The sequence below is a fragment of the Cervus elaphus genome, chromosome 11, assembly GCF_910594005.1.
Source record: "Cervus elaphus chromosome 11, mCerEla1.1, whole genome shotgun sequence".
NCBI lineage: Eukaryota > Metazoa > Chordata > Mammalia > Artiodactyla > Cervidae > Cervus > Cervus elaphus.
Window position 1 is genome coordinate 81976658 of NC_057825.1, and position 27014 is coordinate 82003671.

Below are 27014 nucleotides of genomic sequence, written 5' to 3' on the forward strand. Positions count from 1 at the left end.
GACACCATCTCTAGTGAAAACTATTTTTATAACATTGCATAAGGGATTTCTTTTTCTAAGAAAGTTGCTTATCTTAGCATCTTAGCAATATAGACTTTAAAAGAATGTGAACAAGAAATGTTGTAGGAAAGGTTTAAAGAGTCAGTGTTGCTGCAGCCACTCTGCTTTAAATAGGGGGCTAGGAATTGTTTTACCCTATGGAAATAAATAAGTAAATAAAAAACTTGTCACTTTGTTTCTAGATATAAAACCATAAGCCACTCTTGTAAAATTTTGTGCAATAGTAAGGTAGATTAAGGGAGACTTGGTCAGGGAAAAAAAATGTTTCTTTGCTACCAACTCTCTTTATAATCAATGCAGTTTCGGTGGGTCCCATGTTTATCTCCTTTATAGATTCTCCATTCCAGTCTTGAGGTCATTCTGAGAAATAAATGGAGTTGGAGTGTAATGGGCATCATTTGAAGGGTCCTCAAAGGAGAACACCTCTCTCTCTGGAGCACGACAAGGAAAACACCACAAGGGCCACCAGAAATACACACTGATACACAGCTCCCATCCCTGTAGTCCACTGCTAAGCATGGAGGAAGCTAGAAATATTGAGCCTTCCATATGGGTTGACTATCTCGGATCTTCTGTGCTCATTGTGGGTCATGTGGACTTCAGGTGAATCCCAACTTCTGGATAAGAAGGTTGCAGCTATTAAGTGTCGGTGTGAAATCTGAAAGTACCTCTACTGGATGTCTATCAGAAATCCTGCAGAAAGCCAGCCATCTGGGTTCTAATTTTCTGTACAAGTGAAGATCTAAATGACTTGAATTAACCTGTCCTATGCTCCATCCCTGAGGAATACTCTGTGGCTGCTTTAGACTTCCTAGAACATGTGGACCTCAGAAAAATTAATCGGTTCAGATAATCTGCCTAGAGCTCTGATTTATCAGACAGTAAAGCATCTGCCTGCAATGCGGGAGACCTGGGTTCAATCCCTGGGTTGGGAAGATCCCCTGGAGAAGGAAATGGCAACCCACTCCAGTATTCTTGCCTGGAAAATTCCATGGATGGAGGAGCCTGGTAGGCGACAGTCCATGGGATTGCAAAGAGTCGGACACTACTGAGCAACTTCACTCTCTCTCTCTCTCTCTCATTTATCATTTCAACTTTTGGTTGTCTTTTGAGGTAACCACAAATTAAATTCAACCAAACTTGGACCCACCAAATGAGAAAAGGGGTGGGGGCGGATATAATCTTTTTTCTTTCAGTAATTTTTAATTCAGTTAGTGTTTTTCCCATGTTCCATATTAAGACCTTTTCTTTTTTTTTTAACTTTGACTTGGAATAAGTTCTTAGAGCATATTGCTTGGTTAAGTAACCTGAAATCTACATTGGAACTGTGAACTGTCTCATGAATTTGCCAGCCCCTAGAGTGGAACCAAGTAGGCTTTGATGTAAAGGCCAGTAAATGTGGGGGCTCTGCTTCAGGAGCTGCTAAAGCCTCCTCTAGATTAGGTCTAAATAGTATAGAAAACTGAGGTAGAAAGAGTGTGGTTTCTTCTCAGGTCAAGGGATTCACTGACCTGTCCTTACAAGTCCAAAGCAATGTGAGCAGAGCCTCAACCTAAAATCCATTTAAGATTCCCAGATCTTTGCATGATGTTTGACAAGGATTCCCAATACACATGTGCCCAAATGTTGGAGGTATTAGACATTCTGTAGATGCAGTAATTGGGCTTCCTAGGAGGCTCAGTGGTAAAGAATCTGCCTGCCAATGCAGGAGGCTCAAGTTTGATCCCTGCATCAGGAAGATCCTTTGGAGAAGGAAATGGCAACCCTCTCCAGCGTTCTTGCCTGGAAAAGCCCATGGACAGAGGTGCCTAGCAGGCTACAGTCTGTGGAGTCACAAGAGTCAGACATGACTTGGTGACTGAGAGGCACACAGATGCGGTGATTGCTCAGAGCAGTTTTGCTATCAACCCGCTGGTATGTCTTTACATTATTTATTTTGAGATTCAGGGGTGAAAGACGGGTGATGTTGAACTCTGGTTTTAATAATTACAACTTAAACTATCCAGTTATGTTCGGTTGTGCAAAGGGGTGTGAGGAAGTTACCCAAGATTACTGAAAAGTCTTTCCATTTAATGAGACAGTCTGATAATTTCCTAGTTTTGCATGTTTGATTCAATAAAAATCCTTCAAAGTGGCCTGGAACCATCTGATGCAGAGTCCAGATTTCTCTACAATAAATCCCTCTGCCAAATTCAGGCACTACAGATTTTCTACTGGCAGGAGTGAAGCAAATCAGTGGGTAGAACTATCCTGACGTGGGAGCATTTTCCTCTAGGAGTTCAGTTTTGATAAAAGTGTCTATGCAGGAGTCACACTCTTTTGGAGGGTTATGGTATCACCTGACAGGACCTGCCAACCGCATCTGGGCAACAATGTTGGCATTATTTGAATTGGCAGGCAAGATGCCTACATTTTGATGTGTTTGGGTGAATGAGCCAGCCAGGGAGAGGTTGGATGATTGAGAAACAAGGGATTCTTGGTTAAACTGAAGTCGTCATTTGGGAACCAAAAATCTTAGCAAATAATCTCTTGGACTTTGAGCCACATATTTCCCCTAAAAAGTATGCATTTTTTTTCCTGGTGAAATTTTGTTGGGGTTATATTATTGAGTAGTGAACTGAGTTGACTGTGTGGAACTGTTATTTCATGGCATACTATCCTAGAAATCTGAAGACCTGCAAGAGATTTAAAAATTCCATCCCTTGTAACTTTTTAAAAAGTTGTGATGTTATCAACATGAATCAAGTTTTAATTTCTTGTATAATGGTTGGATGAGGCTGCCCATTGAAATTCAAATTTCTTTCTTTGAATTCTCAGACATGGTTTGGCAGTGCAAGAACTCTGTAATATTAACAGATTCCATAAAAAGTAAATGTATGGGGGAAAGAAAGATCATCTCTACAGTTTCTAGCTTTTTATGTGAATTTCACAATAAAGATCCTTTCAACCAAGGAAGAGCAGATCATCTTAATGTGTATGCAATGCAGGGAAGGTGGTTCTCCAAGGGAAAACTCTCACTGGCAGAAGTAGGGAAGGAGATTGGGCAGACAAATGGAAGATTACATGGTTCAGTGAAATCAGAATCTCTGAGGAAACAGGGATTTGGAGTTAGGTGGTAATGAACTAGGGAAGTAAGTCTTGGGTGAGGAATAGGGAGATAAATCATAGAGACAGCCAGGGTGAAGTGAAGTTCTGGGCGTCTTGAAAGCAGAGCCTGTCTGTCAGGTGGGAAAGAAATAGATGACCCAGAGAAATTGGACTTGCTTTCATATTTCCTTATGTTGCAAGTGTATTATAAATATTACTTTCGGCAAAACTGGTAAGGCCAAAATGATGCAGTTCTGGGAAACATTTTTTTTTGTAAATTTTTACCACATGCTTCATGGATTTTTTTACCACAAGCGATTTCATGAATTTTTACCTCCACCTCCTACTACGTCACACCCTTATACCATAGCAGGATGCTCATTTATCACCCTTTGTCATAGCGAAGGTTGTAGAGATAGGAACGGAGGACCGACCAAACAAAGCCTTCCAGTGTAGACCCACTGTTCTTGGTCTGCAGTATCCAGCTCCTTAGCTCTCACCTCCAAGGAACTTTGGAATTCCCAAGGGGCTTCCCAGTTGGCTCAGCAGTAGAGAATCTACCTGCCAATGCAGGAGGGGCACGAGACATAGGTTTGATCCCTGGGTCAGGAAGAGCCCCTGGAGAAGGAAATACGAAGCCACTCCAGTATTCTTGCCTGGGGAATTCCATGGAAAGAAGCCTGGAAAGCTACAGTCCATGCGGTGGAAAAGAACCGAACACGACTGAGCAACTAATTACACACAGCTGGACTGCTGCCTTTAAAATAAAAGCTCAAGGACTTCCCTGGCAGTCCAGTGGTTGAGAATCTGCCTTGAAATGCAGGGTAAAAGAGTTTGATCCCTGGTTGGGGAATTAAGGTTCCATGGGCCGCAGAACAGCTATGTGCGTGCTGCAATGAGAGAGAAGCCCATGGGCCACAACAAAAGATCCTACATGAGGCAACCAAGACCTGACCCAGCCAAAAATAAATAAAGAAAATATTAAAATAAAAAAAAAGAATAGAAGCCCAGATCAGATGTGACAGGTTGAGAGCCCTGGGGAGAAGCTTGTCCAGTCTTTGGCTCACCTGCATTCCATGATAATTATATAACAACAGAAACACATAATTACAGATATTCCAAAATGCGCTGATGCATACATATTTACCACTTTGACTTTAAGAAAATGTCCTAATATTTCAAAATTGAAAAGATTTGTAAAATTGTAGAAAATAGCATTTTTTTTCTCCTTCTGAGGGTGTTACAGCATGCTAAATTGATTTAGCACGGGTCTCATTTTTGGAAGACTTAGTGCTGGTCTTATTTTTTAGAGCATTTAAGGTGCCCAAGTAGAGAATGGTACCTGCAGAGACCACAAACTTGGAAACCTGCTTTTGGGTTCATGAACTCAGGCCAAGGATTCATTTTTCTCGTACTAAGTTTTAAAGGTCGGAGCTGAATCATGACTAATGGTCATATTTACCTCCTCAAAACAAAATGCTGAAGAACAAGAATGGGATTGAGCAAGGGGACCTCTTCAAGTCAGAGCCTGCTGGTAGCCCCAGCTGGACCTGACAACAGCCTTACACACTGGTGTCCTTCAAAAGATTAAAGAATGAAGCTGTTGGAACTTTCCTCTCTTGAACAGTCTCATTTTTCCAAAAGATAAATCTGAAACGGCAGCTCACACCCAGCCCTTGGCGTGAGGAAACTGGGACGGAGTGACAAGCGCTGACCTTGGAGTCAGCTGACCGCTTTGCACTGGGTGATGGAGGGCAACGTGCTCAAGGTAGCTGGATCTCAATTCTCTCCTCAGAAAAGTGGGGATACTCACACCCGCTTCATAAACTAAAATATGAGTAAGGAATCTGGGAGATTAGAAACGCTCTTAAAGTGCTAGTTTTCTTTGGCCGTAACCAGACTAGTTTGAGAGGAGAAGCTCAGGGTGGTAGAGTGAGGTCTGTGCGTTCAGAGGCAGGAAAAGGATATGGCAAGGTGAGGGAGCTCTGGGTTGATGATTTTGATTTTGTTAATAAAAGTCAAAATTAAGAGCGAAAGAGAAGTGGAAATGGGTGGGAGAAATAAAGTGTAAGTAAAGAGGGAAAGGTGGAAATTAGGTGCTCTGAAGATGGATGTATAGAGTTTAAAAGGGATTCAGTAGACTTCCCAGTGATAGTCAGTGTCCTTTGGAGGCTTGTGGTCCTGAAATGAAGGTGATGCCTGCTAGGCAACTGTATGGTTCTATAGCACTGTGCAAGTGCGCATGTGCGGACATAGAACTAGTAGATGGTTGGGATTATCTGAGGCCAGACTTTTTGCAAGGCAAGTATGGAAAAAACAGAGAGGCAAGGCAAGGCAAAGTACTTTCAAGGGAGTAATCAGAGTGGTAATTATGGAATTTAAGCTAAATAAGGAAAGAAGAAAAGATAGTAGGAGACTTTCCTGAAAATACAAGAGAGCAGTATGAATATTTCCACTTCTGGTATGAATTATGTTGCCTTTCCCCTTAGAAAGCCAATTTTGTTTTAAAATAATCATCTTTTTATCTCCCTCACATTAGCAAACTAAATCCAGAAGTTTATTAACAGACTAATACAACATGAGCAAGAAGAGTTTATTCTAAAATATATGAGTACTTAAATATTACATCAAGAAGTGAAAGAAAAATAACCAAATGACCATATCACAAGATACGGTATCAGTTATCTATTGCTGTGTAACAAACCACCGCAAACTTTGTGTCATGAAACCATTTTGTTACACTCCTGGATTCTGAGGGTCAGTAATCAGGGCAGAGCATAACAGAGACCCTTTGTCTCTGCTACACAATGTCTAGAGGCTGACAGAGGAGACTTGAAGCCGGGAATGACTTCATGACTGAGGGGCGGAGTCATCTGAAGGTACCCTTACTCCTTTGTTTAGCACCTGCTGCTGGCTCTTGGCTGGGACCTAAGCTGGACTGTTAGGTGGAAAATCGATGCATGCCTTTCCAGGTACTTTCTCCATGGGTAAATCCAAACTTTCTCATAGCCTGGCTGAAAGATTCCAAAAATGAACATCCCAAGAGAAGAAAGTAAAAGTATGGAAATTTTATGATCCAGTTTCAAAAGTAATATAGTATCGCTTCTGGCATACTTGATTTGTCCAGGCAATCAAAAGATCTTTCCAGGTTCAAAGAGAGATGATACAAACTCAATGGAAAAGGTGTCAAGTGCATGGAATTGGACATAATGTTGTGACTTCTTAAAAAACATAACCTGTTATAGAAATTGAAAAATTGATCAAATTCAGCATCTCTTGCCATTTTAAAACTCTTAGATGGAAGAAAATAGAAGGAAGGGTATATATCAAAATAATTGGAAGAAGGATCACAAAAACATATCTCCACATCCATGTTCATAAAAGCATCATTCACAATAACAGGTAGAAGGGACCCACGTGTCTGCTAACAGATGAATGAATAAACAAAACACGGTATATACATACAACGGAATACTGTTCAACTTTTAAAAGGAAAAAAAATTCTGATACATGCTACAACGTGGATGAACGTTGAATTCATTATGCTCTGTGAACTAAGCCAGTCACAAAAAGATAAATACTGTATGATTCTACTTATGTAAGTTAACTAGAGAAGTCAACCTCATAGAAACAGAAAGTACAATGACGGTTAGCAGGCACTGAGGGAAAGGGGAAAATGAGGAGTAGTTATTTAATTTGTGCAGAGTTTCTGTTTTATAAGATGAGAGAGTTCTGGAGATTGGTTGCACAATAATGTGAGTATACTTAACACCACTGAACTGTACAGTTAAAAGTGGTAAATAGTAAATTTTATGTATGTGTCTTTTATCACAATTTTAAAAGAAAAGAAATCGAAAGAGACTTTCTAGCTATGCTAAAGAACCCTGTAGGAGGGCTGGTCTGGTGGCTTAGTGGTAAAGAATCTTCCTGCCAATGCAGGAGACATGGGTTTGATCCCTGATCCGGAAAGATCCCACATGCTGTGGAGCAACTAAGCCTGTGCACAACTATTGAGCCTGTGCTCTAGAGCCGGGGAACCACAACTACTGAAGCCCATATACCCCAGAGCCTGTGCTCCACACGAGAGAAGCTTCCACAATGAGAAGTCTGCACGCTGCAGCTACAGAGTAACCCCTCTAGCCACAACTGGAGAAAAGCCTGCGTAGCAGTGAAGACCCAGTACAGCCAAGATTAAATAAATAAATAAATAAAATTAGTTAAAAAAAGAATACTGTAGGAGATACTGCATATTGGTATGCTCTAGAATGAACGCACACGTGGAAGATCAACAGCTGTTTCCCAGGCTCTCTTGTGGTGAGTGCTCAAGATGCGATTTGGTTTCCATTAAACAGAAGCGCTCGTGTGTGGCTTTGACCTGGAACTGAGCCCTCTGTGGAGAAAGGCAGTGTGCAGAGCGTCTGCTTTGTTGGGGGCCCCTGTGGCAGAGGTGCTGAGGTTCTGGGGCCCGCGGATATAGTAGCAGCTTCCCATGAATTTGGCAGATGACTTCTTGATTCAGCAGGATTCAACATCACTGGTGGCAGCATTCTCAGTTTTGGTCAAGGCAGAGTGGTTATGGGGTCCAGGAGTTGCCTGGATCCCTCTCCACCCACTTTAATGAAAAGCCTGGAGGCAAAATCATCATGGTCTGCATACAAAATGATTATAAACAGAATCAAAGTCACTGAGTTTTAAAAGGAAAAGTACTGGAACAAATGAAAGAGTTAAACAAGGGACCAAGATTGAAGACAACTATATTAAAAAAAAAAACAAAACTTTTTCTTTTACTCAGCAATAGTCAAGTAGAAATGTAATTTTAAAGTTCAATTCCAAATGACAATAAAAGTTAACAAGAACCAGGAACAGCCATACAAGAACTGAGCCAGAACTATTCGGCACTCGGGTTCCATTTCAGCTCTTTTCTTCTCTGTTTCACCTTCAGAATACGTTCCACATTCTCCTAACTAAAATTAATGAACAACTGAAAGGAATATTATAACAGAATACTTCATAAGGATTGTCCCCCCTGAAATCTCAGTTGTAAGAAAACCTATTTTTGCCTGATCAGCTGAACAAATCAAAATTCAGTTCTTCATTAGTTGTCACTGTTGTTTTCCATCCCTAGGTTTTACTGTTTTAACTTCTACATTAGAGTTAAGAAAACAAAAACTATACACACTGTAAATCAAGGCAAACTTTTTTGTTTTTACACAAAGGAGGTTAAGAGGAAAACAATTCTGAAGCAGCAGTTCTTCTGCCTCAGGGAGAGAAAGTTTTAATATAACCCTTATGAAACTGTTTTCCTGGCATTGTCTTCATAAATCATGCATGTATAAGTAGTTTTCAAAGATTTAGGGAAATCAACTGTTGCACAAGGGTTGACGGGATATGTTATTTTGTTTTTGTATTTTTTTCTTTCTTTTTTCAGAGTTGCTAGTAGTCTATTGGCCAAAAAATGAAGAGATTTTTCTATTTTTTCTCTGTCAGAAGCCGTCAAGGAAGAATAGATGTGAGGAAGTTTGGATGCTTTAGCTGTATTTTTCATAAGTAAACTCTGCTTAAGGAGCATGATCAAAATTAGGGTAAACTGCAAGCTCTTAGAGCTTCAGAGCTATATCAGTTTCTGTACATATTACAAGAAAGTAGTCAGTTTGGAAAATTATCGATGTATTCCTGAAATCAGTTAATTTCAAAAGCTTAAATGGATGCATCAGGATTTAAAATATCAGTTGATGTCCTATAAAATAATTTCCTACACAAATGTATCAGTTTGGTCTACTGGGAAGCAGAAACTGAGATGAAGTTAAGAGTGCAGGAGGCTTATTGAGAAGTAACATCTGTGAAAGGAAAAAGGAGGAAGCTGGTCTGGGTAGAGAAGCCCTCAGACCACAATGCAGATCTGCCGACAGCTCAGTCATTGCAATGGGGAGCTCCAGAGCAAAGACTGCCCATTAGGGGAGTTCTGCGTTGGGTGGAGATTGCCAATCTTTTGTTCCACTATCTTGCTGAGCTATTAATTGAGGCTACCTCAAGTCAAGTTTGACCTTGGCTCAAAAGCTGAAGGAGACTTGAAGGAGTTAACAGCTAAATACAGTCAGTTAACTTCACAGTCCTTAGAGGGAGTCCTTTTTTTTCTTCTTTTTTGGGGTGGGGTGGGGGGCGGTGGGCACACTATGCAGCATATGGGATCCTAGTTCCCCAACCAGAGGTTGAACCCATACACCCTGGAGTGGAAGGGCAGTCTTAACCACTGGACTGAACTGCCAGGGAAGTCTGAAGAAGTTCCTTCTTGAAGGGGCATCTGAGACACACAGCATCTCCATGTCTCTCCTGCAAGTTAGCATCAGTGTTACCTACAAAACAAATTATGTGCTGAGTCCTTACAGTTTTTTTTTATTTGAAAAAATGATATGGATGTAAAACCTATAAACAATATCAGTTTTTAAGAAATGCCAACTGGCCAATTGGGCTGTTTTGTTCTAACATTTTCTTTACATACATTCTTGAAGAAAACAAGTACTTTGTAGATCATATGTGTTTATCTAATAAAATCTTGGGTCACTCTACTAGTCTGGCAGATCATCTAAGCTCTCAGTAGGGTAACAACCCTGATATATGAAGAACTGACAGTGGCTTACTTGTGTAATAAATTTATATGTTGTAATTAAGCTACACACTTTATAGAATGAGCATGCAATAAGACAATAGTATTTAAAAAATCACTTGTCTTATTTAGTTCAGAAGGCATTACCACCTCAAAGTATAAGGTATGACTTCAGAGAAACTCAAAACATTGTTTCATAGTCCTTATGGATACTAACATGATAGGAATATTAACTATTAGGTAACTACAATTTTCTCCTTTGTCTTATTATTACTATACCACTCCTAATTAGCACCCCCAAAGACACTGAGAACATTAAATAATCAGCCCTCTAGTTTGTCAATATTTATCAAAATTGCAAATATAGGTTCCTGTTTACCCAGAAATCCTTCTGCAGGGAATTTACACTCAGATATATTTGAATACAAGCAAAATAATTTTACTTATTCCACCACTGTTTGTAATCAAAGGTTAGGGAAAAGAAGCAAATGTTCCCCCCGCCCCAAAAAAGCCAAATATCCCTCAGAAGATTAATAAGATAAATTATTATATATCCATTTAATAGAATTATATGTATGCTATAAAAACATGAAGTGTTCTTTATGTGTGGATTTAGAGAAATTTTTAAGATAAATCATTAAATGCAGAAAAATGGTGCAAAACAGTATTTTCTATAATTTGCTAATAAAATGGGAATGTAAGAGTATATATTTTTTGATGTACTAAAGGAGTTTAGCACTGTTTCAAGCTACAAAATAAATTTTTAAAAATCAATTGTATTTCTATATACCACCAATAAACAATCTGACAATAATAAAAAAATTTACAATAGAGTCAAAGAAAATAAAATATTTAGGAATACATTTAAAAAAAGAAGTACAAAGCTGTGAAAACTATAAAACATTATTAAAAGAATTTTAAAATTATATAAATGGAAAGACAGCTCATGTTAATGAAGCAGCAGAGTCAATATTGTTAAGATGGCAATACTTACCAAACTATTCTATAGATTCAATGCAAACCCTATAAAAATCCAAGTATCCTTTTTGCAGAAATTGAAAAGTTGATCATAAAATTCGTATAGAATCACAAGGGACTCAGAATAGCCAAAACCATCTTTCAGAAGAAGAACAAAGTTGAAGAACTCATACTTCCTTATTTTAAAACTTACTACAAAAAAAAAAAAAACTTACTACAAAGTACAGTAATCAAGACAATATAGCACTGACATAAACTTAAATAGTTTGATGGAATAGAATTCAGAGTCCCAAAATAAACCCTGACATTTGTCAATTAATTTCCAGTAATGACATTAAGAAGGCTTCCCTGGTGGCTTAGTGGTAAAGAACCCAGCTGCCAGTGCAGGAAACGTGGGTTGGATCCCTGGGTCAGGAAGATCTTCTGGAGAAAGAAATGGCAACCGACTCCAGTATTCTTGAGCTTTCCTGGTGGCTCAGTGGTAAAGAATCTACCTACCAATGCAGGAGATGCAGGTTCGCTATGTGGGTTGGGAAGATCCCTTGGAGAAGGAAATGGCAACCCATTCCAGTATTCTTGTCTGGGAAATCTCTTGGATGGAGGAGCCTGGTGGGCTACAGTTCATGGGGCTGCAAAAGAGTTAGACACAACTGAGCGACTAAACAACAACAATGACATCAAGACAGTCTGATGGGGAAAAAATAGTCTTTTCAATAAATCATGCTGGGACAACTGGATATTCATCTGCAAAGACTAAAATTGGACTCCTTCTTCACACCATACACAAAAATTAACTCAAAATGATCATAAACCTAAATCTAAGAAATGAAGCTATAACTCAGGAGAAAATATAGGGGAAAATCTTCATGACCTTGGATTAGGCAAAGCCTTTTTTAGATATTACACTAAAATCACAAGCAGCAACAACAAGAATAGATAAATTAGACTTAATTGAATTATAATTTTTTGGTCCTTAAAGGACACATCAGTAAAGTAAAAAGACAAATGATAGAATGGGAGGAAATATTTGCAAATCATGGATCTGATAAGGGACTTGTATCCAGAATATACAGAGAATACTTACAGCTCAATAATAAAAAGACAATACAATTAAAGAAGGAACAGAGGATGTGAACAGAGATCTCTGCGAAGAAGATATATGAAAGGCCAAAAAGCACATAAAAAGATACTCAACATCATTAGCCATCAGCAAAATGCAAATCAAAAGAACAGTGACATACCACTCCACATCTACTGGGACTTCCCAGGTGGCGCTAGTGGTAAAGAACCCATCTGCCAATGCAGGAGGCAGAAAAACCACAGGTTTGATCCCTGGGCAGAGAAGATCCCCTGGAGAATGAAATGGCAACCCACTCCAGTATTCTTGCCTGGAGAATCCCATGGACAGAGGGGCCTGGAGGGCTACAATCTATAGGGTCACAAAGAATTGGACAAAACTGAAGTGACTTAGCATGCTAGCATGCCATATCTACTAGGATGGTTACAGTAAAAAAGATATATAATAATAAGATATTGATGAGGTTATAGAAAAATTGTAAACTTTAAACATTACTGGTTGAAATGTATTCAATAAAATGGTGTCACCACTTTGAAAAACAGCCTGATAGTTCTTCAAAAGATTAAACATAGGGTTACCACATGCCCCAACAATTCTACTCCTAGATACATACTGAGGAGAAATGAAAACATAAGTTTGCGCAAAAAGTTGTACATGAATGTTCATAATAGCATTATTCAGTATAGTCAAAAAGTAGAAATAATCCAAATGTTCATCAGCTGATGAATGGATGAATAAAATATCCATACCATGGAATGTTATTCAATAATAAAAGGAAATGAAATACTGATATATGCTTAACATGAAGGAAACTTGAAGACATTATGCTAAGTCTAAGTGAAAGAAGTCAATCAGAAGACCATATTTTGTATGATTATATTTATTGAACTCTATGGAATGGTCAAATCTATGGAGGCTGAAAGTAGATTATTGGTCGCTCTGAGCTGTGGAGGTAGGGGAGAAAAGGGGAATGACTGCTAATGAACATGAAGTTTCTCTTGGGGTGATAAAAAGTATTCCAGAATTGATTGTGGTGGTGGTTGAATAACTGTAAATATACTAAAAACAAACAAACAAAAACATTGATTTGAAAGCGTTCAATGGTGAATTGCATAGTGTATGAATTATATCCCAATAAAGCTGTTTTGGGGCTTCCCGGATGGCTCAGCAGTAAAGAATGTGCCTGTAAGTCAGGAGCCCCAGGAGACACTGGGTTCGATCCCTGGGTTGGGAAGATTCCCCTGGAGGAGAGCATGGCAACCCACTCAAGTATCCTTGCCTGGAGAATCCCATGGACAGAGGAGCCTGGCAGGCTGTAGTTCATTGGCTGGCAAAGCGTTGGACATGACTGAAATGACTTGGCATGCATACGTTCAAAGCTATTTTTAAAAATAACATACATTTGTATGTGTTACTTATTACAAAGAGTGAAAATAACTTTATATTGGGGAAACTTGGTTGGCTCCACCTTAACCAAGTAATCAAAATTAGTACCACTAATGTCAGGACAAACTGTCATTATGTCCCCATGCTGTGACACACTCAGAATGATAGACACCACACATATTTGCTTTTCATATCCAAAAGGCAAAAACCTGAATCTTACCATGGGAGAATGTCAGACAAAGCCAAACTGAGGGAAATGTAAGACAAAATGGCCTATCAGCTGTAGAAATGGCAATACCATAAAAGACAGAGACTGAGGAACCATTCCAGAACTAAAATCCAAATGCAGTATATGGTCCTGCACTGGACCCTAGACCAGGAAAAACCATCTCTGTAAAGAACATTGTAAGGACACCTGGTGAAATTTTAAGAAAATCTATAGATCAGATGATAGCATTGTATCCATGTTAACTTTCTGAATTTAATGATTTCACTATGATTGTGCAACTATAGTCTTTGTTCTTAGGAGATGCACACTGACTCACTGAAAACTGGTTGGGGAAGAGGGGCATGATGTGTACAAAATGGTCTCAAGTAATTCTGAAGAAATACTATGCACACACTTATGTGTGTGTGTGTGTGTGTGTGTGTGTAGGTATATATAATGAAACTAGGACAGAGAGAGAGACAGAGAGGAAACAATATAGCAAATGAAGCAAAATGTTAAAATTGGTGAGTCTGCATGAAAGGTATTTGGGAATTTTTGTCCTGGTTTTGAAACTTTTCTATTAAAATATTATATTTGTGTTTGCATCAACAAACTCAGGAGGAATATATAAGTAACTACTAAAAATGGTTATCTGCTAGGAGACTGGAGGGAAGCACTATAGCTGATGGTGGAAAAGACATTTCATGAATCATGTGGATGTATCACTTCCTTAGATTTTTAAATGCAAAGTATTTTTTAAAAATTTTTAAATTAACCTTTGAAATACATATCATGGTTACTTATATTCAGATATCGAACTTCTGGATTTCCCTGGTGATACAGTGACTAAGAATCCTCCTGCCAATGAGGAGACACAGGTTCATCCCTGATCTGGGAAGATTCCACATGCCTTGGAGCAGCTAAGCCCATTTGCCACAACTACTGAGCCCTCAGGCTGCAACTACTGAACCTCATGCACCTAGAGAGGTTGCTCTGCAACAAGAGAAACCACTGCAATGAGAAGCCTGCATAATGGAGAGTAGCCCCCACTCCCTGCAACTAGGGAAAGATCTCTCACAGCAATGAAGACTCGGTGCAACCAAAATTAAATAAATAAATCTTAAAAAAAAAAAGATATTTAACTTCTTATACAATGGGTGCTTGACTGATGAGGTTATTTCCTCTAGACACAAATTATACAAGTTGTTTTAATAGATAATAAGTAACTTGCTTAAGGCAACAGAGAGCAATAAAGGACTTGAGTTGGCTGACCTGAGTTCAAACCAAAATGTATCTTTTATTCTTCAATTGTCTTTCCAACTGTTGGTATCTGAGACTAAGAAACCTTGGAGATGTAGCCTGTTGCTGCTGGGCAGAGGAGCAGAAAAGGGAAACTGGTAGTCAGTACAGACGCTTCATATGGTTTGTCTTTCAGTGTGATCTTGTGGAAAACTAGCCTTTTCCAACTCTGATCTATAATTAAGAGCAGGTAGATTTGGGCTTCCCTGATGGTCCTGTGGTTAGGATTTTGCCTTCCAAAGCAGTGGGGCGGGGGGTGGGGGTGGGGCGTTAGTCTCTGGTTGGGAAATTAGGATCTCACAGGCTGCAAGATGCGGCCAAAAAATTAAAACAAAAGCAAGTTGATTTTATTTCTTAAGTGCATTTCTGAGACTGTCAGTCAGTTCAGAATTGTCTATGAAGCCACTGTGCTCTCTCTCTATTGGCCTATTGTAGCCGTCAGTGCCTCCTCTGTGTGTAGTGTGTGTTTGTAACGTAACAACAAAGAGTGTATGTGTTTAAATTTTAAAATAATAAGATAAAGAGAGGTGTACCTACTACTCAGGTTCGAAATAGAACATTACCAGTATCTCATTAGAACCTTGTATGAAACCTCCCCAGCTGCAAATACTTTTTATTAATATTTTTCTCCTACAATTTACAATATATCCTAAAGATCTCTCCATATACATACATCCTTCACAACCACCATTAGGAGTTTATTATTATTTTAATATTTTGTTATAATTTTACCACTTGTTTATGAATCCATAAAATATTAATTTTCTAATGCTGCATAACCCATTAGCCCAAAAATTAGTGGCTTAAAACAACATGCATTTATTATCTCATAGTTCCTGAGAGTTAAGGACTTTGAAATGGGTTATCTCAGTGTTTCTGGCTCAGAATCTCTCAAATGATTGGAGTCAAGATATTAACGAGATTTCACTCATCTGAAGACTTTACTGGGAGTAAGAGATCTGTTTCCAAGATAGCCAAGCCTCCATCCTGAGTCTGATGGCAGGAGGCCTCAGTTTCTGTCAGTGAGAGCTTCTCCTAGAGGACTGCTTGAGAGTCTTCACAACATAGCAGTGATTTCTCCCAGGATGAGAGATCTGGGGGAGGGAGAGACACTCAAGTGATCATGTCTTCTAAGACTTAGCCTCAGAAGCCACACACATGATTTCTGCAAAATCCTATTTCTGCAGGTGGCTATTGCACACAGTTGTCTATTCAACATGGGAGTGGTGTCTATACTGGGGCATGAATAACAGGAAGTAAGGCTCATCAGTTCAGTTCAGTCACTCAGTCGTGTCTGACTCTTTGTGACCCCATGGACTGCAGCACGTCAAGCTTCCCTGTCCATCACCAACTCCCGGAGCCTATTCAAACTCATGTCCATCAAGTCTGTGATGCCATCCAACCATCTCATCCTATGTCGTCCGCTTCTCCTCCCATCTTCAATCTTTCCCAGCATCAGGGTCTTTTCAAATGAGTCGGTTCTTCCCATCAGGTGGCCAAAGTATTGGAGTTTCAGCTTCAGCATCAGTCCTTCCAATGAATAGTCAGGGTTGATTTCCTTTAGGATTGACTGGTTGGATCTCCTTGTAGTCTAGGGGACTCTCAAGAGTCTTCTCCAACACCACAGTTCAAAAGCATCAATTCTTCGATGCTCAGCTTTCTTTATAGTCCAACTCTCACATCCATATGTGACTACTGGGAAAATCATACATATGTGTGTGTATGTGTTTAGCCACTCAGTCATGTCCAACTCTTTGAGACTATAAGGACTGTAGCCCCTCAGGCTCCTCTGTCCATGGAATTCTCCAGGCAAGAATACTGGAGTAGGTTGCCATGCCCTCCTCCAGGTGATCTTCCTGACCAAGAGATTGAACCCAGGTCTCCTGCATTGCAGGTGGACTCTTTACTGAGCCACTCGGGAAGCCCACAAGTATTTGAGTGGGCAATGTGTCCCTTCTCCAGGGGATCTTCCCAACCCAGGAATCAAACCGGGGTTTCCTGCATTGTAGGCAGATTCTTTACCAGCTGAGCTACCAGGGAAGCCTACTAAGGCTCATAGGGCCATCTTAAAGGTTGGGTATATAACATACAATAAATTACATGCAAGGCAGTTCTACTTGTTGATTTTGTCATTGTTGTTGCACTTTATATAATGAATCATATAGAGGGAAGTTTCCTGTCTTGCTCAGGGTTTTTTTGGTCTGTTTTTCTTTTTTCCTTTGGAGGTTCATGGCGCAGTTATATATTATCAGTATTAGTTTTAAACAATTCACCTATATTGATGTGTGTCTTAGCTCTTTTGGGCTATTATAACAGAACATCATAGACTGGATGGCTTATAAGCAGCAAGAATTTATTTCTCACAGTTCTTGAGGCTGGAAGGACATCTTCAGATTCAGGGTCTGCTGAAAGCCCACTTCCTGGTTAGGAGAGAACTGTCTTCTCTCTTGTCCTCACATGGTGGGAGGGAAGAGAGCTTTCTCTGCGGTTTGTTGTATGGGCACTGACCTCATTTATGAGGGCTCCACCCTCATGTCCTAACCCTTTCCCCAAAACCCAATCTCCAAATACCTTCATACTGGAGATTGGGAGTCAATGAATTTTGGAGGGTTATAAACTGTGGTTCATTCATTTTTGCTGCCCTATAGTATTCTACAGTTTATCTGCCCATTCTACTGTTTGTTGTTGTGGCTGTTTAGTTGCTAAGTTGTATCTGAAACTTTTGTGACCCCATGGACTGTAGCCCGCCAGGCTCCTCTGTCCACGGGATTTCCCAAGTAAGAATACTGGAGTGTGTTGCCATTTCCTTCTCCAGGGAATCTTCCCGACTCAGGGATTGAAGTCATGTCTCCTGCCTTGCAGGCAGATTCTTTACCACTAAGCCACCAGGGAAGCCCCATTCTACTATTCATGCTATATGAAATGATACAGTGAGGAACTTTTCTGGGATACATATACCATGGGAATAAATCTATGCCAGAGTTTATATAGGTCATGCCCATATTCACATTTCAAGAAAAGAAATAGCTATATAAGTTGGTTGTAATCATTTATTTTTCACATGGGAGTGGATGACAATTTTAAGTTTTGCTAAACTTCTAAGTTTTTGCTAATTCAATGAGTGTGAAATAATATTTTATTGTGGTTTTAACTTGCTTTTCTCTGATTACTCATGAGGTGAACATCTAACCATCATTTCCTCTAAAGTAAATCACCTGTCTTAGATACTAATTATTTTTTGGTTATATGAGTTGCAACTATTTTCTCTTACTTAATGACTTGTCCTTTTAGTTTTTTTATGCCTTATTTTAATTTACAGAGGTTTTTAATTTTAATAAAATTAAATTTATCATTATTTTCCTTTGTGATTTGTGTTGTGTGTGTATTGAGAAATATTTTCCTACTTTGAGTTCATAAAGATATTCTTTATTTTCCTCTCATAATTTTATAATTTTGTTTTTCACATTTAAGTCTTTTATCCACATGGGGTTGTTTTGTGCAGGGTGTAAGTTAGGTATGTAATTTCATTTCCTTATATATATATATATTTATCAATTGTGCATATTTTATTTATTGAAAAGTATATCCTTTCCTCACTCATCTGCAAGGCTTGCTGTGTTATGAATTAAGTTTCAATATATTTGACCTTCTATGGATCCATTGGTTGCGTTGTCTGTTCATGTTCTGGTACCACATTGTTTTAATTACTCTGGCTATACAATGTCTTCCTATCTGGTAAGTCAGTTTCCCCTATTCTGCTCTTATACAGAGGAAAAATTTTTTTCTGTTCCATATATACTTTAAAACCAGATCAAGTTCCATGACAAACTGTTGGGAATTGGATTAAAGTTGTATTGGCTTGGAGTGCAATTGGCTTGAGGAGCCATTACAACTTGAATCAACTGGAAAGAGACCTTTGCCAAAAATTGGACTCTGAAAGAATCCTGGGGAAAAAAAAAAGTGCCAGGAGTAGCCCCATTTATCTTGGAGACCTTTGATCATTTATTCTAGTTGTACCTGCATTGTTCCCCACCATCTTTGCAAGAGAGAGGCAGGTAGGGAGGGAGACAGAGAATCAAAATATTTACTGAAAGTGATAGAGGATGGGTATCCAATGGCTTTATCAGCCACTACTTTCTCTGAGATATTTTCTCAAGACAGTATTTGGAAAAATGGAATTGAAAGTGGAGATTGGGAAGAAAGATGGAGGGGACACATGAAGATAGCATATACAGCTGGAAGAGAAGATCTTAACTCTATTGATGGATGAAACTGCTGTTTCTTATGTCTGTTGGACTCTGAAGTTTCAGGTGAGGAATCCTAAGTGGGGGCTGAAAGACTTCTGAGAGAAGGTAGCATATAAAGCTGGGGTCTGCAGCCTGGATAAGAGTTCCAAAGTGAATGTGTCTTGGGGAGGTGGGGTGATGCTGTGGTGGGGTTGGAGGAAAATGGTTAAGGGCAAGTTTCTGGCAGGTGGAACAGAATAGGCAAGAAACAAGAGATAGAATGGGTTTATACGAGGCATTAGTAGTTCATCTTTAGTGAGAGATACACCGGGAAAGATAAGTAGGCCTGATTGTGCAAGGCCATGAACACCAAACTAAGGACTTTGGACTTTATTCTGGGATGGCTGTGGAGGCTCTTGAATGGGAGAGGAACTGGATCTGAAGTTTTTTTCAGGAAGATCATTGTGGCTGCACCCAGGCGGGGAGCACTGTGGCTGCCTTGCGTTGGGCCGCCAGGCAAAGCGCGGAGTGCTGTACTCCCACCTGCAGGGGGCGCGCCGCTGGCCCCTTCCCCGCCCCTGTCCTGACTCAACGCTCTCAGAACTCGGCTAGCCTGCCTGGACCTCCGCCTTCGGGCCTCGGCTAGTCTGCCTGGATGCGCCCCCGTGCGTCACGTCCGCTCTGGCTCCTGGCTCTTTAGAGTCTCAGAGGGCCGCGAACTCACCTCTGCGCCTGCGCCGCGGGTCCTCTGTCAGAGGTTAACTCTAAGGGGTTTACGGGGCTTTAGCGTCTACACTAGCAAGTTTCTGAGTCCACCACGGTTGTCTTCTCTCACAGCATGCCCATAGACTTTGATTTGTCTCAAGAGATATAAGCAGACGATGTAGTGGGATTCGATTGTTCCTTGACCTTAGCAGCGCCGATCCCCACACCACTTCCCTTAGGTCTCTCAGCTGCGGAGGGCTGAGTCTCTTCTCTGCAGTTTCTCTCCAGCTGTCTACTGTCAGTCTGCAGCCAAAACGTCCCTGCTAGTGAAAACCTGCCCCGGACGCTAAACATGCCCACCGGGGCGGTAATCCATGTTTCTAGGCTTGTTTACCTCTTCAGTCAAATCTGAGACTCGCAGTTGAAGGGGACCTTGGAGGTTATCAAGGCCCACCTCTTATCCCTCCCCATAGTCCCGAGTGAGCGAATGTACGGTTTTTACTTGCACACTCCCGAAGATCACCCGTTTCCTGGGCCAACTCTCTGATCACATAGTCTTCCTAGAAGTTTCCCCCATTCAACTTTCATTCCCTCTTATTGAGAACCTACTATATGCCAACTACCGTAGTTCCTTGGGATACTATGATGAGCTAGAGTGAATTCGTAAGATTGCTGGTTTTGGAGTTTACATTTCAGATAGGGGAGAGGGGAAGACCAACACCGAAAAAATAACTAAAGGCCAGAATTTATACTAGTGAAGAAATATTAAATAAGCCAAGACTTACGGGAGAAAATATAGGTGGGAACTATTTAGTGTGATCACAGAAGGCCTTTTGGAGGTGATGACGTTTATAACCGGCCAGGTGAACAGTTACCTGGGGGGAACAGTTACAGGCTGAGGGAAATCAAAGCCCCTAAGGCAGGAAGGAGGTGGTGGTGTTTTCTAGGAATAGACAGCAGGCCAAAGTGACTGGAATGTGGTGAGCCAACGTTGAGAACGGTGAGAAAAGGTTGAGAATGTAAACAGGAGCCAGATGCAGGTTTTGTGGGTCATGGTAAGAAGTTTAAAAAGTATTCTAAGAGCAGTAGGAAGCCAAGGAATAATTTATGGCAGGGGCTTGATCTTAATTCATTCGTTTAGAATCACACTAAACCATATCACACATCATGTTTGTTTGTTTTTCCCCCATATCATTGGAGATTTTTTTTTTAATTTTTATTTTTTATTTTTATTTTATTTATTTATTTTTTTTTTGGAGATTTTTAAGTGGCTGTCCTGTTTTTTTCCCAAACCCTTTCTCCTGCCCCTAAACCCTCTCTCAGCTATGGGTACTTTACCTCTTCCTACCCAGTGGTCTTATGGATGATTTTCAAAATGTCATTCTGAACGTTTTGAAAGTGTGGAGAATGTTTAAATGTAAATCATGTGTACATTTTTAAAGGAAAAGACTCAAGACTTTTATGAGATTCTCAAAGAGGTTTGGTAGAGATTAAGAACCACTGCTTAAACGTTTCTCATCTATGTGATTCTGGTTATCATTCTCTGAAATAGCAGGGTACAATATCAAATTAAACTCAGCCTAGTTCCCTAAACTGTGAAGCAAAAACAATAGGACTGCTATGAGGATTAAATGAGATTATGCTAAAAAAGTGCTACTGGTAAACCATGCAGCGCCAGGCACGCCGTGCTTCTGTTAAAAGCAAACACCTGCATCCCTGGGATGGAGGAAGAGTTTATAGATAATGCTCTTTTAGCATGCCACAAACATTGAGTGCCTATTCTGTGTAGAGCCCCATACCTTCCAGGAGTTCCTTATCTAGTTGAAAGAGGGTGTAGCGATACAAAACACGATAAAACAAATACCCTTAGAGGGGCCTGAGTAAAGTGTTCTGGGATCTGGGAGCAGGAGAGGTGTCAATTTCCACTTGAGGTAAGTGGTGATTGGAGTTCATATTTGAAAAGGGGTTTGAAAGATGAACATGTTGAATTTAAAAACACACAAGATTACACGTAACACATTTTATTCTTGGTGAGGTGGAAATAACGACTGGAAACACTGCGATCCCTTCTATTAGAGTGTTAAGAGAATGTTAAGACGTAGGCTTCGTGAGAAAGTCCCCTATCTTTTGTCCAGTCTGTTTACTATACATTGCACGCTCTGGGCAGTCCTTATCTTCATGTTCGGGAACAAAGTACAAATACACACCCCTTTCCGAAACGAAAGGCCCAGGGACTCGAGGAGAGGGGTGGGATCCCTCTCGGTCCAACCACACAATGGGGGCAGCCACACCGTAGCTCACGCCCCACCCCGCAGGCCCCACTCGGCTCGGGGTTCGACTGCTCCGGGCCCTGTCGCTCCTCCCCCTGCAGCCCTCGGGGGCGCAGCCACAGGCCGGCGCTTCCCTCGTTGGCGCTTTCCCTCCTCGGCGCTTTCCCTCCTCCTTCGCTGGGGAGCCGGAAAACCCGGAGCGAACCGGCCCTGCCCGGCGGCGCATGCTCAGTAACGAGCAGGTTCAGTTCGCTAGTAGGAAGCTCGAGCGCTACACCGGCGTCGGCGGCGGCCGCGGCGGCATCTCAGGGCAGCCAGATTCCCCAACGACGACCTCGGGCCTTTCCCCTCCCCCGCTAGACCCCGCGCCCAGCTCCGCCCCGCCCCGGGTCGCCAGCGTTTCGGGGTCCCCGCCGCGGGGAGCGGGCGCGGCGGCTGGAGCGTCCCTCCACAGCCCTCCCCCAGCCGCCGGCTCCGCCGCGGGGCCAGGCCGGGCTCGGGAGCGCAGTCCCGGCGGGCGGGCGGGCGGCGACCGCGGCGGAGGGCAACCCGGGGCGGCGCCGGCGGGCCGGGGAGGGGTAGGGGGCCCGGCCCCGGGGCGGTGGTGCGGGATGCCGCCGCCGCCGCCTCCGGGCTGCGTTCGCTCTCCGCGGCTGGTGCCTGTGTCGGGTGGGTGGCCGGGCGCGGGCCTCGCCCCCCAGCTCCCTCTCCGGGGCTAGCCCGGCCGCTCGGCGCCCCAAGGGGGCCGGGCCGTCCGGTGGCACCGCGGCCCTGTTCCGCGCTGCGAGCTCACCCTCTCGCGGCTCCCGGCCCGGCCGCCGCCGCCCCTCTCCCCGCCCGGAGGCGCCCCGGGGGCACCATGCAGGCGCAGCAGCTGCCGTACGAGTTTTTCAGCGAGGAGAACGCGCCCAAGTGGCGGGGGTTGCTGGTGCCTGCGCTGAAAAAGGTGAGGCGCGCACGAGACCCCGCTCCCCGGCTGCAGCCTGGGCGAGAGCACCGGGCCCGGGTCGGGGAAGGGCTGGGGAGGCGGGGCGCGCGGGGCCGTCTTTCTTCCCGGTCTCACCGCCTCCCAGAAGGGACGGCACACCCCGAGAGGTTCCCCCGCACTCGTTGGCTCTCGGCGTTGACAGTCACCCCGTGTGGCGTGTGGGAAGGCCGCAGGGACCCAGGGAGAGTTTGTCCGAAGAATCCAACCTCTGAGAGCTTGCCCTGCCCCTGATTCAAAGACGAGAGTTGGAGGAGCCTCAGTTTTCATTGGAGGTCAAAGCAGGCCGCTTCTTTGCCTTCTCTGTGCTTTCTCGGAGCTGCTGTCAGCGTCCGGTTTTAGGTGTCCAATGTGTTCGTCCTAGTGGGTTCACGAATGCTCTGGCCGTAACGCTTGCCCTAAGTAATTGCAGAGCTCGCCTGCCAGCAGGAACATGGATGGCCTGCTTTGCTTGTCCTCCGTAATCACTTTTCATTCCCCTGAATTCCCCCATTCCTCCGATTTACAGGGGCGGGTGCACATGCCACTGTTTTCTTTCCTCCTTTCTTTCTCCCTTCCTCCCTCCCTCCCGTTCTTTCCCCCTCCCCACCTCTCCCCACCCCCACTCCCACGTCTTTCTCTCTCTTTCAAAACCTTGGTCCTGTCATTCGGTTTGTTGATTAGAAATTTTAGCAGTTCTGTTTCTTCGAGCTTGCCACATTGTTACCGAAAGTTCTATACCCCGTGATCTGTACTTTTACACGTTTTAGTATAATTACGAAATGTTACATTTTCAAAGCTTCTAAAGCAATGTTGTGACTTAATAGATACATTAAAACGTCAGCAACTGATGTCTGTGTGAATATATTAATAAAGCCTGTCAGTATTTTTGTTTTCCTTTTACCTTATAAATACAGGGGTAGCTTTACTCTTTTAATAGGTATCTAAATCGTCATTTCTCAAAAAATGTTTCATGGGATCTGGTTAAAAAATAATTTCGCTCTTCACTCAGATTTGATATTATAGGGTACCCTTTCTCCTAAACATTTATGCTTTTAAAAAGTGTTTGATATTTCTCAGAGGCCAGCAGCTTTTACTTTCCCTTTTGTCCTGTTCTCCCTCTCTTGATATCTTACAGTGGAAGCTGTTTGGTTTGTTAGCAGAATCTGCTGGTATATTTCACATGCAGCTTACTGACTTTTTTGTTCAGGTGTCTGATTAGTCACAGACATCTCTGATACTGTTTTCTAAGAAAAGTAATGGTGTGCCATATGCCTTACGGACTTTATTCATTAGAAATCCTGTCGGCTCTCACTCTGTTTACTTTCGCTTTACCTGCGAGCTTGCCATCTTAGCTTGTAGTAGTTGAGGAGTAGGAAGTCTCCGTGACTCCAGAAGCAGGTATCCTGACCAAGGTGGGGGTGGGGTGGGGAGGAGACAAAAATTATGGAAAATATATAAAAGAACTCATAAAACACTATCAGTTTGGGACTGTTTTGCTTGGAAGCAAGCAACTCTTATCCCAGGGGAATCACCATGAAACCCTATCAGCTGAGGGTCCTATGAAGCAGTGAGATGAACATCGTAGGAGTTAGCAGACCAGGCCTACCTCTGCCACACTGGTGGCCCTTGCTGAAATCTGTCCACAGGAACATTTTTTTTTGGCTGGCATAGTGTTGTTTTGTTTTTAATGGAATTGCCAGTGTTTTTAAATGGGTGTTACTACATAAAATCTGAATCTTGAACTTTACTTGGAGAATGGGAAGATCTCTCCACAGTGGGCCAGCATTCAAGCAGGGCAGTGAGCTGCTGGAGCTGAGTAAATGGCTGCCCATCTGTCTCTGATTGACCACAGTCCCCACCAGTTCTCTTTGCTTATTTACTTAACCCTGCTTTGACTTTAAGCAGAGATACCCTTGCATGGCAGTAGAAGTGATGGGAGGGGGTGAAAATGTACACAATCTAGTTGATGTGTGAGATTTCTTCCAATTCCCACTTAAGATACCCAGTAAAGATGATTTTAAGCCACCAAAGACAAGTTAGATATTTCATGTGGATACCTCCATATCTTCTTTTAGGCTTATTGTAGTTTGCAAATGCATCAATTTGTGTTATCTAGCCTGGGGCTCTTTGGATATGTTCTTTTTTTCACCTGGACTGCGTTTGGCCTGGCCTAACACTGCTCATCCTCTGGGCTTACTGGACCTCAGATCTGTTCTCAGATCCTCAGGCCTGAATTGGATAGATAGTCTTTCTTTTAGTCTGACTGTTCTTTTTAGCAGGGCTTCCCTGGTGGCTCAGAGGTTAAAGCATCTGTCTGCAATTCAGGAGACCTGGGTTCGATCCCTGAGTCGGGAAGATCCCCTGGAGAAGGAAATGGTAACCCACTCCAGTATTCTTGCCTGGAGAATCCCATGGACGGAGGAGCCTCATGGGCTACAGTCCACAGGGTCGCAAAGAGTCAGACACGACCCTAGCCAGGCACTTAACAATTCCTATTTTTTTCCTATTTAAGTTCACCACCCAAATTAGATTGGATGGTCCTTGGGAACGGGGATGCTATTTTACCCTCATTTCACCCTCCATGTATACAGTGTCTGACACCTTAGTTGGCACTTAAATTTGAATGAGTGGGTAGGGAATAGCCAAGCAAAACCATCAGCTTCCTCCCTTCCACTTACTATTTAAAAATTTTTTTTCTCTTCATAGCTGTATTATTTCATTTGACTGGCTCAAGACTTTGATGTCATCTCTGACTGTCCACACCCAGGAAGAGCTTGTAGGTTCATTTCTCTTGACATGTTCATTTAATCAATTCCCTCCTACCCCAACTACGCTTGGGTCCACTTTCCCAGGCTACTGCTATAGCCTCTTAACTGAGTTCACTGCCCCCACTTCGCCTGTTTTTCAGATTTCAGAAGTTATAGCACACTTCTGAATATGTCACACATTTGTTCAGAACCATCAATGTCTTTTGAGGGCACAGAATGAAGTGTGTATTCTTTGAAATAGACTTGATATCAATCAGTGATCTGGCTTCATCCTGCTTTTCTGAATGGATTGCCTACTATAGTCTTTCGTATACTTTATGCTTCAGCCAGACAGGACTACCTCTTTTCCTGAAGATTCCCAGAATGTCTCAATGCATCCCATCTGCTAAAGTCCTATCTTATCTATTGCATAAGTCTGTCGTGCCTACTGCAGACCAAGTATTGCCCTCAGCAGTAAGGATGAAAAGGGAATGACACTATCCAGAAATGACTAAGTTCTAACATGATGAGAAGTGGCAGAGGATGAGTTTGGAGGGAAAAGTAGTTTATAGAGAATTTTTTAATGTTAAGCTAAGGAGAATGATTTTTATTTTGAGGGGATAGATGTCATTGAGAAACCTTAAATAGGGGAATAACATCAGATTTTGGTTTTAGAAAATCCACTTTGGCCATGGAATAGAAAATGGATTGCAGAAGAATGAGACCAAAGGTAAGGAGAAAAGTTAGAAAGCTAGTTTAATAGTCCAGCCAGGAGATGATATATATTTGAATTAAGGGTGCATTTGAATTAGGATGAAAGTGTGGAGATGGATTTTATATAGTTGAGAGATGTTTAAAAGGCAGAATTGACGGGATCTAGTAACTCACAGTGATTGGGGTAAGTGGTAAGCGTAGGAGGACTCTTAAGTTTCTGGTTTGAGTGCCTTTAGTCAGGATAGAGAATGTAGGAGGATACCTATTGGGGTGGAAGGAGTAGCATTATAAGATGAGTTTTGAACTTGTTAGAGTCCCTTCTGGTTATCCAGGTGGACTTGTAGGACTTGCAATTGGTTGTTGGTATCTGGTGAAACAGATTTGGGACTTCTAGGTGTGTGGGTGGGGCCATGAGATAGAGGAAGCTATCCATTCAAGAGTTACAGATGAATGCTCATCGCAGTTCTGTTCAGCAAAAAGTGGAAACAAGCCAGATGTCCATCAGCAGGTGAATGTATAAACAAATTGTGATATAGCCATGCATTGGAATACTTCTCAGCAGTAAAAAGGAATGAACTATTGATATATGAGACAACGTTGCTCAAAATAATAAAGCTGGTAACACCCCCTACTGCCCCAAACATCATAGTATATACTGTAAAATTATAGAAAAATGCATCTACAG

General features: G+C 42.0%; 1 protein-coding gene across 4 annotated transcripts in view; it reads left to right on the top strand.

Moving 5' to 3' along the window:
* The first annotated feature begins 22617 nt into the window (after positions 1-22617).
* The window catches only part of SOS1 (SOS Ras/Rac guanine nucleotide exchange factor 1), a 129490-nt gene continuing 125093 nt past the window's right edge, over positions 22618-27014 (top strand). For 3 of the 4 annotated variants that reach the window (XM_043918184.1, XM_043918185.1, XM_043918188.1), the window contains exon 1: positions 22618-22847. In XM_043918184.1, the coding sequence (XP_043774119.1) occupies positions 22761-22847 (87 nt within the window). In that variant the 5' untranslated portion in view covers positions 22618-22760. Of the gene's footprint in view, positions 22848-26303; positions 26346-27014 lie in introns of those variants that run through there. The other variant, XM_043918187.1, reaches the window with a different exon arrangement.